Here is a 19,758-nt window from a genome sequence, read left to right on the forward strand (position 1 = left end):
AATCAAGTTTTGGTGGTTGAGCACTTGAAGGTATGGACTCAATTGATCGTGGTGGCAATTCTTCAATTTGTGGTCTCCAATTATATGTCTTTGATTCTTCCTGAAAATAGACCATTTGCAAATTGTCAGATTCATCAATCTGAGTTTCACTGGAAGTGGTTTGAAATTGATCATGAACTAATTTTTCAATAAAGTCCACTTCTTGTAAATCATTATCATCTCTAGGTTGCTTGCAAATGTTGAAAATATTCATCTCCAATGTCATGTTTCCAAATGATAACTTCATCAGTCCATTCCTACAGTTAATCAATGCATTAGAAGTTTCAAGAAATGGACGTCCTAAAATGATAGGAATTGAATTACATGCTTCAACGGGTTGTGTATCCAAGACAACAAAATCTACAGGGTAAATAAATTTATCAACTTGTACTAACACATCCTCAACTATTCCTCTAGGCAATTTTACAGATCTATCAGCAAGTAAAAGAGTTACAAAGGTTGGTTTTAACTCACCTAGATTGAGACTTTGAAAGACTGGATATGGAAGTAAATTCACACTAGCTCCAAGATCAAGTAAGGCTCTTTCAATTTTATGTTCTCCAATAAAGCAAGAAATTATAGGACAACCAGTGTCTTTATATTTCAAAACATTATTGTTCTGAAGAATGACACTTACTTGTTCGGCTAAAAAGGCTTTCTTTTTCACATTCAGTTTTCTCTTTACAGTACACAGATCTTTCAAAAATTTAGCATAAGAAGGTACCTATTTAATAGCATCCAACAAAGGTATATTGATCCTTACCTGTTTGAAGGTTTCAAAGATTTCAGAGTTGTGATTGACTTTCCTTTGTTTGGTCATGGCATGAGGAAATGGAAGTGCAGGCAGGGAATCAGTCTTTTCTTTGCAATGTTTAGGTTCAACCCCTTCCTTACCCTCGGAGATTGACTCGTCATCTTTCTCACAAGGTTCAAAAGTGGGTTTTTCAATAACCTTACCACTGTGAAGAGTGATGACTGATTTGACTTGATCCATGTGTTGGCTTCCGGAACTACTTGCATTTGCATTGTATTGCCCCTTGGGATTTTGCTGTGGTTGAGATGGAAACTTACCTTTCTTTTGAAAACTGAGAGCAGATGTGAATTTTGCAAGAGTATCTTTAAAATCTGTCATGCTTTAAGCAAGTTGAGTGTTGATTGTCTCTAGCTTTTCAATGAATGCATGTAATGTTTCCTCAAGATTTCTTCTAGGAGGTGGAGCATAAGGAGGTGCATATCCATGAGAATTTTGGAAATTATAGTGTGCTTGAAACGGTGGCTATGAAGTTTGTGCATTGCTATTATCACTCTTCCAACTGAAATTTGGGTGATTTCTCCAACCAGGGTTATACGTTTGTGAGTATGGGTTATGATTGGGCCTTTAGAAACTATTTAAAGCATGGGCTTGTTTATGGAGGCATTCCCTAAAAGAAGGCAAAGTTGAACAATCATTTGTTAAGTGTTCATTGGTTTCACAAATTTGACACACAATGTCTTGAATAGATTTTAATTGACCACTCTTTTTCAATTCTAGTGCCTCGACTTTTCTAGCTAAAGATGCAAATTTGGCTTGGAGGTCATGATCTTCCCTAAGGTTGTATATACCTCCACTAGATGTATGAGGTTGAGTTTTACTTGGTGCCTCATAAGTGCCTGTAGTGTCCCAATTTTGAGCATTTTCAGCTAGCAAGTCTAGGTACTCCATTGCTTCATTACAGTCTTTATCTTCAAAAGTTCCATTGCACATCAATTCAACCATTTGTCTATCTTTAGGTGTTAACCCTTCATAAAAATGTGAAACCAATCTCCATGTTTCAAAACCATGATGAGGGCAAGTATTAAGCAAGTCTCGATACCTATCCCAACATTGGTAAATTATTTCTCCTAGCTTTTGAGTAAATATGGTGATTTGTCTTTTGAAAGAGTTTGTTCTGTGAGATGGAAAAAACTTCTTTAAAAATTGTTGTTGCATTTCATCCTAAGCACGAATGGATCCAGGTCTCAAATTTTGTAGCCATGTTTTAGCTTTATCTTTTAATGAAAAAGGAAAAAGCTTTAATCTGGTGGTGTTCATGCTACAATTTAAGTCATTATAGGTGTTACAGACCTCCTCAAATTCCCTTAAATGCAAGTATGGTTTTCTAAATCTAAGCCATGAAAAGAAGGTAAAAGTTGAATAATGTCTTGCTTAAAATTAAAATGAGATGCATCAGGGAGGAAAACTATGCATGAGGGTGCATTTCTTCTTGTGGGATTCAGGTGGTCTCTAACTGTTCTAACACAGTTATTCTCATTATTCTCATTTTGAAGCGACTAGTTATCTTCTTCGGCCATATTTTCTGAAAATAATGAGGATACCCTACAAAGTCTACCACTTAATGTACGTGACCAAACTCTCATGCACGTGTAGGAAGAGAATAAAAGGAAGAAGAAAACCAAAGAAAAAGAAAAAAGTTAGATACAAGAAAAGTGAAAAGAGAAAACAAAATAAACTTTATAATTTATACAAGAATTTACCTCCCCGGCAATGGCGCCAAAAACTTGACACAACCAAAGAGTTGATGTCTTCTCCCATGTGTAAGAGTGTCAAAGTAATAAATAACCCGGCAAGACTGGGGTCGAACCACAGGGAGGAGGTTAACTGTATAAACTATAAATAAAGAAATAGATAATAATAGAAAATGAGTTGAAGAGAGCTTTGAGATGTGATATTGATATAAGGATTAAATAAGAATAAAATAATTGTCAAGGTTAGAGGATCCACTAATGGTATTTCAAACAAGTACAGTATAAACTCTTTTTATTACTTGACTGGAAACCACACACAAAGGAGGTTCCACTCGGATTATAAATTGTTAACATGATTACATTAATAATCTTATTCGAGTAATGCCAATACTTGTAAATATTATCAGGTATTCATGGTGATAACTTATGTTAACAACAAATCAAGTTCCTTTCATAGCACAGGTGTCGGTTATACCATACAGTTGGGCTATGAAAGTGCCAAGTATTTGTTGTACCAAGGGTTGTTCAACACAAATCTAGATTAATCATTTAACAAGCAAGGTATTAAGAGTGAGCAAGATAATAAATATAAAACATGTTAGTATCAAACATTAAAGTCCATGTTGAATTTATACTATACTTATTCTTACACCATTAGTGTAACCTTTTCACCTTGACATAATAAACTTAGCTGAACATTATGAATAAGAGAAACATAAATAAACAAGATAAGAACATAATTATATAAGTATAGTAAATGAATGAAAAGCATAAACAAGAGATTAAGGAAAATATAACATGGAATAAAACTTGAACATTACAAAATACAAAGAAAGAGAGAAAGAGCAAGATCTTGATCTGAACACCAAGATGCCTAAATGCATAGCAAATGCCTCCTTTTATAGGCCAAAATTTGAAACTATTGATTTGATGACTAATTGTTGAGTGGGTGGCCACATCTTGACTTGGTGACAATCCTTATCTTCTTGTCTGAACAAAACATCATTGCTAACGTCAGAATTTGAACAGATTGTCAGCATGAAAGTTCTAGGAAATTGTCACAGCTTTCCAACAAAAAAAAATCAGTACATTTGGACTTCTAGAACTCGAGAAATGGGCTGAACACTGAATAGTGTCTAGGTAGCAGGACAAATTCTGACTTCTCCATTGTTGCTAAGATGTGGACTTCCAAACAACAGAATTTAGTCTTGGACTTCTCATGAATGTTTTAGGCCTATATCTTAGCTTTCTAGCCATATAAACCAAATTGAAATCCAAGATCTATAGCTCCAGATATGACCCTGTAACATCCCCCATTTCTGGGATAAAACCACAATCTCATGTCAATAGAAAAACAGAGTAGTTAAATTTTTTTTATATATATATACATATTCATGGTCTTCGTATTAACATCTACCAGAATTTCGACAGAGTCCCCCCCTATATCGGAAGGTCCCAAGTTACTGACATGTAACCTGTTTACACTTCTAACAGTTCGCATCTCATAACTTAATTCCCGACCCAATCATCCTGGGTTTCAATTCCACAATTATACTCACACCTATCAACCATAATATTTATGATATGCATTATATAACAAAAATATCATTATGGATGGATAATTTAAATAAATATAAATACATAGACATGAAATATGGTTATATAAACTACAACGTTAAATTCATCCAATCAAGTTTAAACATTTATTATACAAATTAAGTTATACAACCATTTTCATGTTTACAAAATACAAGGGTATACTCCCTAGAACCTAGACTTCAAAAAGGAAACATAAGCTAGGATCTACTCCTGTCGTGCATGCGATGATCCTGAAACAAAATACATATTATTGCAAGGTGAATATTTCCATAAATATAACAATATGAATATCTAATAATTTCAACAGGGTAACATGCATTCATATTTCATTTACTTCTCCCTTCTAGTTTTTTTTTAATTTAAAAATCTCTTCCTTATTCAAACTATTAATAACCGTTCCCTCTACCACTATCAACCTTCATTCCAGACTTTATAAGATCAACGTGATTACTTTTGCTTATCACATTACCGATACCAATTTCACTGGTATTGTCATCACCACCCCATAGGAGTCGATATAAGGCGATCCCTTTACCCGGAATCCTAACATACACTAAATGTATGCTGGCCATTCCATGGTGATCCCCTTACCCGGGATCCTAACATACACTGAATGTATGTTAGCCAATACGTGGAGATCCCCTTACCCGGGATCCTAACATACACTAAATGTATGTTAGTCCATTCGTGACGATCCCATTACCCGGGATCCTAACATGGTGATCCCCTTACCCGGGATCCTAACATACACTCAATGTATGCTAGACAATACATGGTGATCCCCTTACCCGGGATCCTAACATACACTCAATGTATGCTAGTTTATGCCTCAAATCACACTTCTAATATTTTCCTTTTTCAGTGATAATTTCATCACTTGGCAATTCACATAACAACTTTTCACCTTGAATACACATACATTCAGTAATTCACATTTCACATCAAAATATATTAAATCATGGAATTTAACTAGGAAGCATAGGTGTGAAACACCTACCTGCAATAGAAGCTCTACTCGTGCTCCCCTGCTGCTGCTGTTGCACCACGTCTATGGTCCCTCCAGCAAATCACAGGTTTATCTCATAAATTTTCCTCACTCAAGGATATGTTTTATAATAACCATATCAACAACCAATAAGTCTTTCTTTCAGTCATTTCTTAGTACTTTATGTTTTTCTCATCTCACTCATTATTATTGTCGTTCTTTGTCCAATCCTAGTTATCATTCCTTTCTTTATATTTGGACTTTCATTGTCCAACTGTTACTGCTTCGTTTTTGAACTGTTACTGTCTGACCTCTCCTAAGATTTTTAACTATATCTGGAGTTATAGAACTACGATTCAAGCGATATTTATGGCGTTGGAAAGGTAAGACATGAGGCTACAAGTCCTATGTTTTGGGAAGAACCCAGTTCTGCCTCTAAGGTAGTCAAAATCGCTCATTAACAAACGCTTGGACTGTTACTGTCCAACTGTTACTGTCCATTTTTGAACTGTTACTGTCTGACCTCTCTTCATATTTTTAACTATATCTGGAGTTATAGAACTCCGATTCAGGTGAAATTTGTGGCGTTGGAAAGGTAAGACATGAGGCTACAAGTCCTATGTTTTGGGAAGAACTCAGTTCTGCTTCTAAGGTAGTCAAAATCGCTCATTAACAAATGCTTGGACTGTTACTGTCCAACTGTTACTGTCCATTTTTGAACTGTTATTGTCTGACCTCTCCTCAGATTTTTAACTATATCTGGAGTTATAGAACTCCAATTCAGGCGAAATTTGTGGTGTTGGAAAGGTAAGACATGAGGCTACAAGTCCTATTTTTTGGGAAGAACCCAGTTCTGCCTCTAAGGTAGTCAAAATCGCTCATTAACAAACGTTTGGACTGTTACTGTCCAACTGTTACTGTCCATTTTTGAACTGTTACTGTCTGACCTCTCCTCAGATTTGTAACTATATCTGGAGTTATAGAACTCCGATTCATGTGAAATTTATGGCGTTGGAAAGGTAAGACATGAGGCTACAAGTCCTATGTTTTGGTAAGAACCCAGTTCTGCTTCTAAAGTAGTCAAAATCGCTCATTAACAAACGCTTGAACTGTTACTGTCCAACTGTTACTGTCCATTTTTGAACTGTTACTGTCTGACCTCTCGTCAGATTTTTAACTATATATGGAGTTATAGAACTCCGATTCAAGCGAAAAATATGGCGTTGGAAAGGTAAGACATGAGGTTACAAGTTCTATGTTTTGGGAAGAACCCAGTTCTGCCTCTAAGGTAGTCAAAATCGCTCATTAATAAACATCCAAAACTACAATTTCTATGAAGGAACTTGATCCTAATTCCTTCATTCTCCTACCCAAAATCTCTTTGAAGGTCAAGAGACGAAACTGTCCAGATTCATCAACCTTTCCATTTACACACAACACATAAAGTTCTTTACTTTAACAACTCTTACTCTTTTTTTTCCTCAATTCAAGTCTAAGAACTCAATATATAAATTAACATCCAGGCATCAATTCATAATCGACTTGAAATGACTCATAAGACCAGGTTTAGAATATCTTACCTGATGCGAATCAAGGCTTCGAATCCTCCTTTTCTTTCTAATGATAGCCGACCCTCCCCTCTTCTCTTCTTATTCAATTTTTTTCTTGTTAATCCCTTTCCCACCAGGGTTTATTTTACCTATAACCCTCAATCTAGGATGGGTTCTTGAAATTTTGGTGTTTCTCTCTTAATTTCTAAAAATAGATATAAAAACTCCCTCTTTTCTTTCTTTACGTAGCTGCAGATCTGTTTTTGGTGAGAATAGGAGTATTTATGCTCTATAATTATTCTTATTTGCATTTAGGCCCCATTTTCTTTAAGTGTATTGGTTCTTACCCCCAATTCTTTTTAGTTTAGTTTATTTTCTTTAATTTAATACAGCCTTGTTTTTTCTCGGGATTTACAATCTCCCCTCTTAATAAAAATTTCGTCCTCGAAATTCAAGTTACGTACCTATGTCGGAGAATAAGTGCGGAAACGTTTCCTTCATCTCAGATTCTCTTTCCCATGTTTCTTCTTCTATTTGAGAGCTTCTCCACAATACTCTCACCAAGGGAACTCTTTTATTCCTCAACAATTTCTCATCTCGATCTAAGATCTTGACGGGCTTAGTTTTCATGGTTAGATCCCCTTTAATCTTCATAGGAACTTGTGGCAATACCCGTGAGGGGTCTATCTTGGCCTTTCGTAGCAATGATACATGGAACACATTGTGAATCTTATCCAAATATACAGGCAATTCTAATCGATATGCAACTGGCCCGATTCTTTCTTTAATCTCAAAAGGGCCAATATATCTCGGGGCTAATTTCCCTTTTACTCCAAATCGAATGATGCCTTTCCAAGGAGCCACCTTCAAAAATACTTTATCCCCTACTTGGAATTCCAACTGGCCTTCTTCGGCTGATCTGCGTAACTTTTTTGTCTATCCTGGGCTTCCTTCATTCTCTTTTTGATCACCCTCACCTTGTCATTTGTCAGTTGCACCATCTCAGGGTCCCAAAAGCTTCCTTTCTCCTACTTCCTCCCAACAAATTGGGGTACGACATTTCCTCCCATACAATGCTTCATATGGAGCCATACCAATAGTAGTTTGATGGCTATTATTATAAGCAAACTCCACCAATGGTAGGAGATCCTCCCAATTCCCTCCAAACTCCAGCACACATGACCTCAAGAGATCCTCAAGAGTTTGGATGGTCCTTTCAGATTGACCATCCGTCTGAGGATGAAATGTCGTGCTCAGATTCAACTTTGTCCCCATTGCCCTTTGTAAGCTAGGCCACAATCTTGATGTGAACCTTGGATCCCGATCCGATATAATTGAAACCGGCACTCCGTGAAGTCTGATTACTTCATTTACATACAATTTTGCCAGCTTATCCACCGAATCAGTCTTCTTCATTGGCAAAAACAAAGCAGATTTTGTTAGTCGATCCACGACCACCCATATGGCATCATTCCCCTTCTTTCCTCTGGGTAATCCCGTCACAAAATCCATAGAAATATCCTCCCATTTCCATTCCGGAATTGATAATGATTGTAATTCCCCTACAGGTTTCTGGTGTTCTATCTTTACTTGTTGACAGATCCCACAATTCGACACAAATTCTGCTATTTCCCTCTTCATATTTGGCCACCTAGTAGTTTTCCTTTAAATCCCTATACATCTTTGTACTCCCAGGATGAGTAGCAAATCGAGATTCATGAGCTTCTCTTAATACTTCATCTTTCAAAATCTTATCCTCAGGCAAATAAATTCGCCTACCCATAGCTATTAGCCCATCGGATAACATTTGAAATGATGTCTCTATACCCTTGTTTACCCTCTCCTTGATCTCTTTTACTTTCCCATCTGCTTGTTGAGCCACCAAGACCCTGTCTCGAAGCACATATCGGATCTTTAACTGAGCTAACAGTGATCCTTCGGGCCCTACACTTAGCCGCAAGCCCATTTTCTTTAATTCCACTATACTTTCTTGTTCCTTAAGCTCCATATCATTCATCACTGTTTTTCCCTTCCTACTCAAGGCATCAGCTACTACATTAGCCTTACCAGGATGGTAATCAATAACACAATCATAATCTTTTATTAACTCTACCCATCTTCTCTGCCGCATGTTTAACTCCTTCTGTGACATCAAATACTTCAAACTTTTATGGTCTGTAAAGATTTGAACTTGTGTCCCATATAAATAATGTCTCCATACTCTCAAGGCAAACACCACCGCTGCAAGTTCTAGGTCATGAACCGGGTAATTCACCTCATGCGACTTTAACTGTCTTGATGCATAAGCAATGACACGCCCATTTTGCATCAATACACATCCCAGACCCCTTTTTGAGGCATCACTATATACCACAAACCCTTTTGTCCCTGATGGAAGGGCCAACACAGGAGCAGAAGTGAGTCTCTCCTTCAGTTCTTGAAAGCTTGCTTCACACTCTTCCGACCAAACAAACCGAACTTCCTTGCGGGTCAGCTTAGTTAAAGGTGATGCTATGGTGGAGAATCCTTCAATAAACCTTCGGTAATATCCAGCAAGACCCAAGAAACTCCGGATTTCTATCACGTTGGTAGGCCTTTCCCATTTTAACACGGCCTCAACCTTTCTTGGATCTACAAATATTCTGTAAACCCCGGGGAAAAATAAAGGTTGCTTAGAATGCAAACTAACTACATGAGAAATAAGAGTGAAGAAATTCATGCATATGGTTAAATAAAAACGGGAATTTAGAAATTTTTGGATATAAGTTTATGGACGAAATATTTCGAGACAATATAAATCAACCCAAAAATGTTGAGGGTTGGATTAAATTAAAGAAAATAAGATAAACTAAAAAGAAGTGGGGGCAAAACGAATACATTTAAAGAAAATGGGGTCTAAATGCAAATAAGAATAATTATATAGCATAAATACTACTCTTCTTATCAAAAATAGATCTGCAACTATCGTGAAGAAAGAAGAGAGGGAGTTTTGGTATCTATTTCTACAAATCAAGAGAGAAACACCAAAATTTCAAGAACCCATCCAAGATTAAGGGTTTATAGATGGAATAAACACTTGTGGGCAAGTGATTAACAAGGAAATTGAACAAGAAGAGAAGATGGAGGGCTGGCTATCATTAGATAAGAAAGGAGGAAGTTGAAAATCTTCAACTGGTTGAAGATCAAAACCTTAATTCGTACCGGGTAAGGTGTTCTAAACATGATCTTATAAGTCATTTTAAATTCGATAAGGAATTGATGCCTTGATGTGAATTATAGATTAGGGTTCTTAGACTTAAATTTGGGGGAAAAGTATTTGTTGTAAAAATTAAGTTAATTCATGTGTGGAATGTGATTTGGGGACGTGAAACAATGATAATTTACCTAGAAAATATAGTTTGGGAAATTTATGTGTGAAGGGAAAGGGGGGTGACGAATCTGGACAGACTCGTCTCCTGACTTTTAGTAAGATTTCGGATAGGAGGATGAGGGAGAACCAGTGTCCGTCATAGAAATTATAGTTTTGGATGTTAGCTAACTAAGGAAATTGGTCTTGCTCAATTTAGAGCTGTAGAACTCCAGTTATGGGTTATCAACCGAAATGGGGTCATGACAGACCCTGTAGAGCAGTAAGTCTGATTTTTGATGAGCAATTATGACTATCTTAGGGGCAGAACTGGGTTCTCCTTCCTTAGAGGACTTGTAGCCCCATGTCTTAGTTTTCCAACGAGACCAATCTTGCTTGCAACGGAGTTCTATAACTCTAGATATAGTTAAAAAATCTAAAGAGAGGTCGGACAGTAACAGTTCAATGTATAGACAGTAACAGTTCAATATCTTGACAGTAATAGTTCAAGACAGTAAGAGTTCAATGTCTAGACAGTAACAGTTCAAAAATGAGACAGTAACAGTTCAATGTCTAGACAGTAACAGTTCAAAAATGAGACAGTAACAGTTGGACAATAACAGTCCAAACGTCTGTTAATGAGCGATTTTGACTACCTTAGAGGTAGAACTGGGTTCTTCCCAAAACATAGAACTTGTAGCCTCATATCTTACCTTTCCAACGCCACAAATTTCACTTGAATCGGAGTTTTATAACTCCAGATATAGTTAAAAATCTGAGGAGAGGTCAGACAGTAACAGTTCAAAAATGGACAGTAACAGTCCAAGCGTCTGTTAATGAGCGATTTTGACTACCTTAGAGGCAGAACTGGGTTCTTCCCAAAACATATAACTTGTATCCTCATGTCTTACCTTTCTAACACCACAAATTTCACTTGAATCGGAGTTCTATAACTCCAGATATAGTTAAAAATCTGAGGAGAGGTCAGACAGTAACAGTTCAAAAAATGGACAGTAACAGTTGGACAGTAACAGTCCAAGCGTTTGTTTATGAGCTATTTTGACTACCTTAGAGGTAGAACTGGGTTCTTCCCAAAACATAGAACTTGTAGCCTCATGTCTTACCTTTCCAACGCCACAAATTTTGCTTGAATTGGAGTTCTATAACTCCAGATATAGTTAAAAATCTGAGGAGAGGTCAGACAGTAACAGTTCAAAAATGGACAGTAACAGTTGGACAGTAACAGTCCAAGCGTTTGTTAATGAGCGATTTTGACTACCTTAGAGGCAGAACTGGGTTCTTCCCAAAACATAGCACTTGTAGCCTCATGTCTTACCTTTCCAACGCCATAAATTTCGCTTGAATCGGAGTTCTATAACTCTAGATATACTTAAAAATATGAGGAGAGGTCAGCCAGTAACAGTTCAAAGACGAAGCAGTAACAGTTGGACAGTGAAAGTCCAAATATAAAGAAAGGAATGATAACTAGGATTGGAAAAGGAACGACAGTAATAATGAGTGAAATGAGAAAAACATAAAGTACTAAGAAATGACTGAAAGAAAGACTTATTGGTTGTTGATATGGTTATTATAAAACATATCCTTGAGTGAGGAAAATTTATGAGATAAACCTGTGATTTGCAGGAGGGACCACAGACATGGTGCAACAGCAGCAGCAGGGGAGCACGAGTAGAGCTTCTATTGCAGGTAGGTGATTCACACCTATGCTTCGTAGTTAAATTCCATGATTTAATATATTTTGATGTGAAATGTGAATTACTGAATGTATGTGTATTCAAGGTGAAAAGTTGTTATGTGAATTGCCAAGTGATGAAATTATCACTGAAAAAGGAAAACATGAGAAGTGTGATTTGAGGCATAAACTAGCATACATTAAGTGTATGTTAGGATCCCGGGTAAGGGGATCACCATGTATTGTCTAGCATACATTGAGTGTATGTTAGGATCCCGGGTAAGGGGATCACCATGTATTGTCTAGCATACATTGAGTGTATGTTAGGATCCCGGGTAAGGGGATCACCATGTATTGTCTAGCATACATTTACTGTCTATTTTTGAACTGTTACTGTCTGACCTCTCCTCAGATTTGTAACTATATCTGGAGTTATAGAACTCCGATTCAAGCGAAATTTATGGCGTTGGAAAGGTAAGACATGAGGCTAAAAGTTCTATGTTTTGGGAAGAACATAGTTCTGCCTCTAAGGTAGTCAAAATCGCTCATTAACAAACGCTTGGACTGTTACTGTCCAACTGTTACTGTCTATTTTTGAACTATTACTGTCTGACCTCTCCTCAGATTTGTAACTATATCTGGAGTTATAGAACTCCGATTCAAGCGAAATTTATGGCGTTGGAAAGGTAAGACATGAGGCTAAAAGTTCTATGTTTTGGGAAGAACCCAGTTCTGCCTCTAAGGTAGTCACAATCGCTCATTAACAAACGCTTGGACTGTTACTGTCTAACTATTACTGTCCATTTTTGAACTGTTACTGTCTGACCTCTCCTCAGAGTTTTAACTATATCTGGAGTTATAGAACTCCGATTTAGGTGAAATTTGTGGCGTTGGAAAGGTAAGACATGAGGCTAAAAGTTCTATGTTTTGGGAAGAACCCAGTTCTGCCTCTAAGGTAGTCACAATCGCTCATTAACAAACGCTTGGATTGTTACTGTCCAACTGTTACTGTCCATTTTTGAACTGTTACTGTCTGACCTCTCCTTAGATTTGTAACTATATCTAGAGTTATAGAACTCCGATTCAGGTGAACTTTATGGCGTTGGAAAGGTAAGACATGAGGCTACAAGTCCTATGTTTTGGGAAGAACCCAGTTCTGCCTTTAAGGTAGTCAAAATCGCTCATTAACAAATGCTTGGACTGTTACTGTCCATTTTTGAACTGTTACTGTCTGACCTCTCCTCAGATTCTTAACTATATCTGGAGTTATAGAACTCTGATTCTGGTAAAATTTGTGGCGTTGGAAAGGTAAGACATGAGGCTACAAGTTCTATGTTTTGGGAAGAACCCAGTTCTGCCTCTAAGGTAGTCAAAATCGCTCATTAACAAACGCTTGGATTGTTACTGTCCAACTGTTACTGTCCATTTTTGAACTGTTACTGTCTGACCTCTCCTTAGATTTGTAACTATATCTAGAGTTATAGAACTCCGATTCAGGTGAACTTTATGGCGTTGGAAAGGTAAGACATGAGGCTACAAGTCCTATGTTTTGGGAAGAACCCAGTTCTGCCTTTAAGGTAGTCAAAATCGCTCATTAACAAATGCTTGGACTGTTACTGTCCATTTTTGAACTGTTACTGTCTGACCTCTCCTCAGATTCTTAACTATATCTGGAGTTATAGAACTCTGATTCTGGTAAAATTTGTGGCGTTGGAAAGGTAAGACATGAGGCTACAAGTTCTATGTTTTGGGAAGAACCCAGTTCTGCCTCTAAGGTAGTCAAAGTCGCTGATTAACAAACGCTTGGACTGTTACTGTCCATTTTTGAACTGTTACTGTCTGACCTCTCCTCAGATTTTTAACTATATCTGGAGTTATAGAACTCCGATTCATGTGAAATTTATGGCGTTGGAAAGGTAAGACATGAGGCTACAAGTCCTATGTTTTGGGAAGAACCCAGTTCTGCCTCTAAGGTAGTCAAAATCGCTCATTAACAAATGCTTGGACTGTTACTGTCCAACTGTTACTGTCCATTTTTGAACTGTTACTGTCTGACCTCTCCTCAGATTCTTAACTATATCTGGAGTTATAGAACTCCGATTCAGGTGAAATTTGTGGCGTTGGAAAGGTAAGACATGAGGCTACAAGTTCTATGTTTTGGGAAGAACCCAGTTCTGCCTCTAAGGTAGTCAAAGTCGCTCATTAACAAACGCTTGGACTGTTACTGTCCATTTTTGAACTGGTACTGTCTGACCTCTCCTCAGATTTTTAACTATATCTGGAGTTATAGAACTCCGATTCAAGCGAAATTTGTGGCGTTGGAAAGGTAAGACATGAGGCTACAAGTTCTATGTTTTGGGAAGAACCCAGTTCTGCCTCTAAGATAGTCAAAATCGCTCATTAATAAATATCCAAAACTACAATTTCTATGAAGGAACTTGATCCTAATTCCTTCATTCTCCTACCCAAAATCTCTTTGAAGGTCAAGAGACGAAACTGTCCAGATTCATCAACCTTTCCATTTACACACAACACATGAAGTTCTTTACTTTAACAAGTCTTACTTTTTTTTTTTCCTCAATTCAAGTCTAAGAACTCAATATATAAATTAACATCCAGGCATCAATTCATAATCGACTTGAAATGACTCATAAGACCAGGTTTAGAATATCTTACCTGATGCGAATCAAGGCTTCGAACCCTCCTTTTGTTTCTAATGACAGCCGACCCTCCCCTCTTCTCTTCTTATTCAATTTTTTTCTTGTTAATCCCTTTCCCACCAGGGTTTATTTTACCTATAACCCTCAATCCGGGATGGGTTCTTGAAATTTTGGTGTTTCTCTCTTAATTTCTAAAAATAGATATAAAAACTCCCTCTTTTCTTTCTTTACGTAGCTGCAAATCTGTTTTTGGTGAGAATAAGAGTATTTATGCTCTATAATTATTCTTATTTGCATTTATGCCCCATTTTCTTTAAGTGTATTGGTTCTTACCCCCACTTCTTTTTAGTTTAGTTTATTTTCTTTAATTTAATCCAGCCTTGTTTTTTCTCGGGATTTACAGACCCAATGACTGAATAGTGTTCCAGTTTGGACTAAACCCGCATCTCTTTTCTAAGCTTAACCCTCTCTTTGTCTTCTCAATTTCAATAGTTAAACTCATCAATCAATCTTTGATTTATGTGATAGACCTGCATTTAAGATGAACATTTACCATAAATTAAAGGTATCTTATAGCAAAATGATGATATAAAACCTTGATAAAAAATTCACTTTTAAGTACTAATCAATAGGGACATCACACAATCAAGGTGCGTAGGAAAGCCCGTTCCACGGGTTCATATATTTTGAAAGGTGGTATGTAATAGTATGTTTTTAGGTGTTATGTATTTGATAAGAATGAACGAACTAGATGAACATTTTGCTATTCGGCACTTTTGTAAAGACTTGTATCAAAAATTATAATGGAATACGTATACGAAAGTACAATCTTGTAAACATGATGTGGTGAATGTATGTATGTGATATTCTCTTTTATGAGAATGTTGTATTGTGAAATCACATGAGTATGCACTACACTAAGAGATGAATTCTATTACGATAAACCATAAATACTGTTGCAAGAATGTGTATTGTCACTCTTTATAGGATGTTGATTTACTTTACCCTATGTGAGTTGTGCATTGCTAATGAATGTAATGTATTTATAAATTCACATAATGATATTATGAAAAAGTATCGAGAACCTAACGACTTACAAAAAAAAATTCCACCAATTTTTTACTATGAAAAGGTCGGGTTGTTACAATTAGCTTTGGCTAATGGCATCCTGGATGGATAGCCGGGTATGAAGAGGTTGGGGCGTATGAGTAAGGATAACACAATGGTCAAAATAATAAGGATTGTAATATGCATATGAGAAGTAAAAGAAGGAATGTACCTACTAAGTTGATAACAAAAAGTAATGATAATATTCTTCTAGTTGTTTATTATCATCATGTTTAGATTATTTATAATTCTTGGATCCATTTTGCTTTTATAACAGAGACAACACACAATCAAGGTGTGTAGGAAATCCCAATCCACAGGTCCATATATTTTTTAAAAGAATTGTGTATTCGCATGTTTAGGCGTTATGTATTTTGTAGGAGCGAATGTACTAGTTGTAGAATTGCCACTTTTATATAATCTAGTAACAATAACAATATTCGAATAAGGATGTGAACTCGTGCATATGTTATTATGATATAATGTAAACCTATGTATATGTAAATATGATGTTATGTGGTATGTGTATTGAGTACTTTCTATATGGAGAAGTTGAATTTACGCAATCGTATGAGTAATGTGCCATGCTAATGGATGGAACCCATGTACTAACCTTCGAAATGCTACTATGAGAAGCATTAAGAATATGATGGCCTACAAAAAAAATTTACCATTGATTTCGGGTTTGAATTATTGGGATATTACATTAGTCATGTGAACCATATCCTCTATCTCAATATAATGCTGCAACTCAACCACATTAGTTATCTCTCTATTCAAACCTCACTATTGTAGCCTATCTATCCTCCATAATATTGGCTCTAATAATGGGAATCTCTATATCCTTGTGGTAATCGTCCACACTCTTACACTTTTGAGTCAAACTCTGCAATCTTTGAAATAGTTCTTTATAATAATGTCTAGGAATAAACTTGTTTCTCATGATTGCTTTCCTCTCATCCTAAGTCTCTATGGGTCTCTCGTCATTCCTTCTCCTACCTAGAATAATTTGATCCCAACAAATAATAGCATAGTTACTAAACTCAATTATAACAAGTTTTACCTTCTTTTCCGCATCAAAAGTTTAATATGATTAATTTTCTTATGAAATCTTTAAAATGATTTTTTAAAGGAAAATGAATTAAATAAAAGTTATAAAGTTTGAGAAATTATCAAATTGAGTTTGATTTAATATTTCTAAATGTAAAAAATATTATTTTAAAATTACACAAAAAGCTAATAACTAGGATTGAAGCATGCAATATATTAAATTATGCATATCAATGTGTTTTTATGCATGATGGAAGATTATGGATATCAAAAGTTAAATATGATTATGTTTTGTTGATGGTTGAATGGTTGTAATATTAAATAGGGCATGCGTTTCTTGTCTTTTCTCTATTTTTAGGGAATTAGAAATTAAGTTGGGATGATTAATTAAGTGGGATTTGATTATAAATATGTTTTAGAAATTAAGAACTATAATGTAATTTATACAAAGGATTATAATTCTAGACCTAAACAAATCAAGTATAAATTTGATTGCATAAATTTCTAAAACTATCATGAAATAATAAATGTGATGTTTTTCTAAGGGCAAAGTGATTAATATGGTTATAAAATGTTTCCTATAAATAGAATGTTATGCCTCATTTTTTTTGTATGGATAAGATAATGATGGAAAATTTGATGTTATCAAATAAAGATATACCTAAAAAAAGAAGAAGAACTAGCAGTAAAGGCATATCAATCGCTCTTTCTAAAAGGGTTTTTAGAAGATTTTTGATTTGATAGTTCATGTGTATTACTTTTAAAGATTGAACAATTGAACAACTTGTTATTTGAGACAACACAACCTTCAAGAGTTAATGTAACCTCAAAAGAAGATATGATCTTGAAGTAATCTTTGCATGAACCTTAAACTATCTAACGAGATTCTTGGGCTTCCTAAAGATTTTATTATTGTTATTTTCACTACATTTATGAGTTTCATGAAACCCAACATAATTTCTCTAATTTCTTGAAGTGATTGATTTCTCCTCTCAATAACACTATTTTATCGTGAAGTTCTTAGTGTTCAAAACTCATGAGCAAAGTCATTTTCAATGTAAATTTTACAAGATTTGTGCTATCATATTTTTTTGCCATGATAACTTCTAATTTTTAAAAATACAAAGCCTTTTTTATTTTAAAATCTTTGACTTGATCTTTCATGCTTTCATTTTTTTAGCTAATTTCTCTTTTGCACTTTTCTTAAAATTATAATTTTAAATCCTCCAATAAAAAAAAACATTTAATAACCAAAAACAAAAGCAACTAATCTGTCAAGGGACTTAATTGGAACAATTTCCATTTCGGTTTGAGAGCTTTATCAGTAGCTAGCGCAGCAGGACAAACCTTATTCTAATTTATCAAAAAGTCCGAGGTTTAAGCACTTCTTATGGCAGTATAAATAAAGTCGAAGACTCAATGGAAGTATTCTTTTAACACAAAATTTACACCTAACGTTTATACAGTAACAGATGTACTGCATAAAAAAATTAAAATCGTGGCTCTGATACCAATGTGGATTCGAAAAGAAAACTACCAATGTGGATTCAAAAAGAAAACTTACTAGTGAAAATTCGCTTTCTTATCTCCGAATCGATTATTTTAGTGCCATTTCAATTACTAAAATCAAAATGATATTTCATAATACGAACGTCTTTATAAATCTTATTAAAGTAATGTAGAGAGTCCAAAATGAAAGAAGAGAAAGAGAGAACTATTATTCAACCAATGAAAAACTATCATTTTCATATGGGTTATGTCCCTTAATATATAATTAAAGGAAGCAGTTACTTTTTTTAGTAATTATTTTAAAAACTTGAATCAGGCCCGTCTATTATGGACGGACCAAGCCTAATCCAATAACCAACATGTGTAGAAATGAGGATCTCATTTTTTTTATTGTAAAAACTCTCAAGATCCTCGAGCTTCCTTTCGTGTATTATTAGTGATCTAACAAAGTCATCAAGATTTAGAAATATTTTAAGATTCTTGAACTACTCTGTTGTCGTGACCTATGGGTCACAAACATGAGGTAATGACCTCAAGGTTTTAGCAGCCATTCTCTCATTGGTAACGGCTACAAGCTAACAAGTTAATAGTAATAATGTACCCAACGTACATGCATGAGCTTCAAGGGTTTTACCAGCCATTCTCTCACTGGTAACGCCTACAAGCTAACTAGTAGTAATAATTTACCTAGCATGCAATACACCCTTAGAAAGAAAGGGTGGTGGCATATGATGAAAAATTGCAGAGGGCAGAGAGGAAGGAAGAGTGCTGCAATTCTTGAAAACAAGCACGACAAGAACCAACCTTGTTATCCAAATAAAAACACGAACACAGAAAAGAAATTAACATTCAGAACAAAAGCAACATCGAAATAAAATAAAAATATAAAAAAGCTTGTAATATTAGTAAGTTTTATAAACTGGCATCACTAAATCATGATGTTTTCTAATGATATCATTCTGCTTCCCAACCAAATCCATCATGCAAAGAAACCACTGCCAGTACTCCTTTATCATCTCTTTCTTTTTCGATCCCTCTAACGAATTCAATCCTAAGATGAAATACTTCTTCATCTCAGTTTCCTTGCCATCCGTCCCGAAATAAGACTCCAGTACCTCTAGTTTCTTTGTGATCCCTTCATCACTGTCACTAGCTTTGAGTTCCTTTGCAATCACTTCGTTACTCCCCTTTGAGTTTCTTTTGAGTTTCTTCGCTGTTGCTTCTTTCTCGGTCTTTCTACCATCCTCCTGTTCAGAAATCGATTCTGCTGAGAGAGGAAACTTGTTGGTTTCTTCTTCTTTTGAACTTGAGGCAGATGAGCCTGGAGCCATTGATAGTGAATTGAGATTGAGAGGTTTCTTTTCCCCTTCTTCTTGGGTTTTGGAGTTTTAAAGCGCAGGAAAGCGGAGATACAGACTTTTTGCCCTTTGCAAAGAATTTCATGCTCTATAAATTACCTCCTTGACCGCGTGGGGGGCAATCGAGATGACCTTCCAAATTCTACTTATTAATTAGTCGGCGTGATTTTAGATTGCCAGTTAGGTTACAAAAAACTACACCCACGCCTGACTCTTACATTTTCCTAGGTTAAGGAAATTGAAATTAAATTAAAAAGGGCAGCTAAAACTAAATCTATGAAAATATTAATGTAGACACAATTTTTATGCCTTCATTTTTGTTATTTTATGGGATTTTTATGCCTTAATTTTTGTTAT

The 19,758-nt window shown here is 35.6% G+C and overlaps 1 protein-coding gene across 1 annotated transcript; it reads right to left on the bottom strand.

Moving 5' to 3' along the window:
* Positions 1-7,562: 7,562 nt before the first annotated feature.
* On the bottom strand, positions 7,563-19,374 carry LOC127904316 (uncharacterized). The gene is made up of 4 exons (XM_052447269.1): positions 19,049-19,374; positions 9,050-9,320; positions 7,813-8,088; positions 7,563-7,706 (listed from the first exon to the last, which is right to left on the bottom strand). The coding sequence occupies exons 1-4, from the start codon at positions 19,372-19,374 to the stop codon at positions 7,563-7,565; spliced, it is 1,017 nt and encodes a 338-aa protein (XP_052303229.1).
* Positions 19,375-19,758: the final 384 nt, after the last annotated feature.

This window comes from Populus trichocarpa, chromosome 14 (assembly GCF_000002775.5).
Source record: "Populus trichocarpa isolate Nisqually-1 chromosome 14, P.trichocarpa_v4.1, whole genome shotgun sequence".
Classification (NCBI taxonomy): Eukaryota; Viridiplantae; Streptophyta; class Magnoliopsida; order Malpighiales; family Salicaceae; genus Populus; species Populus trichocarpa.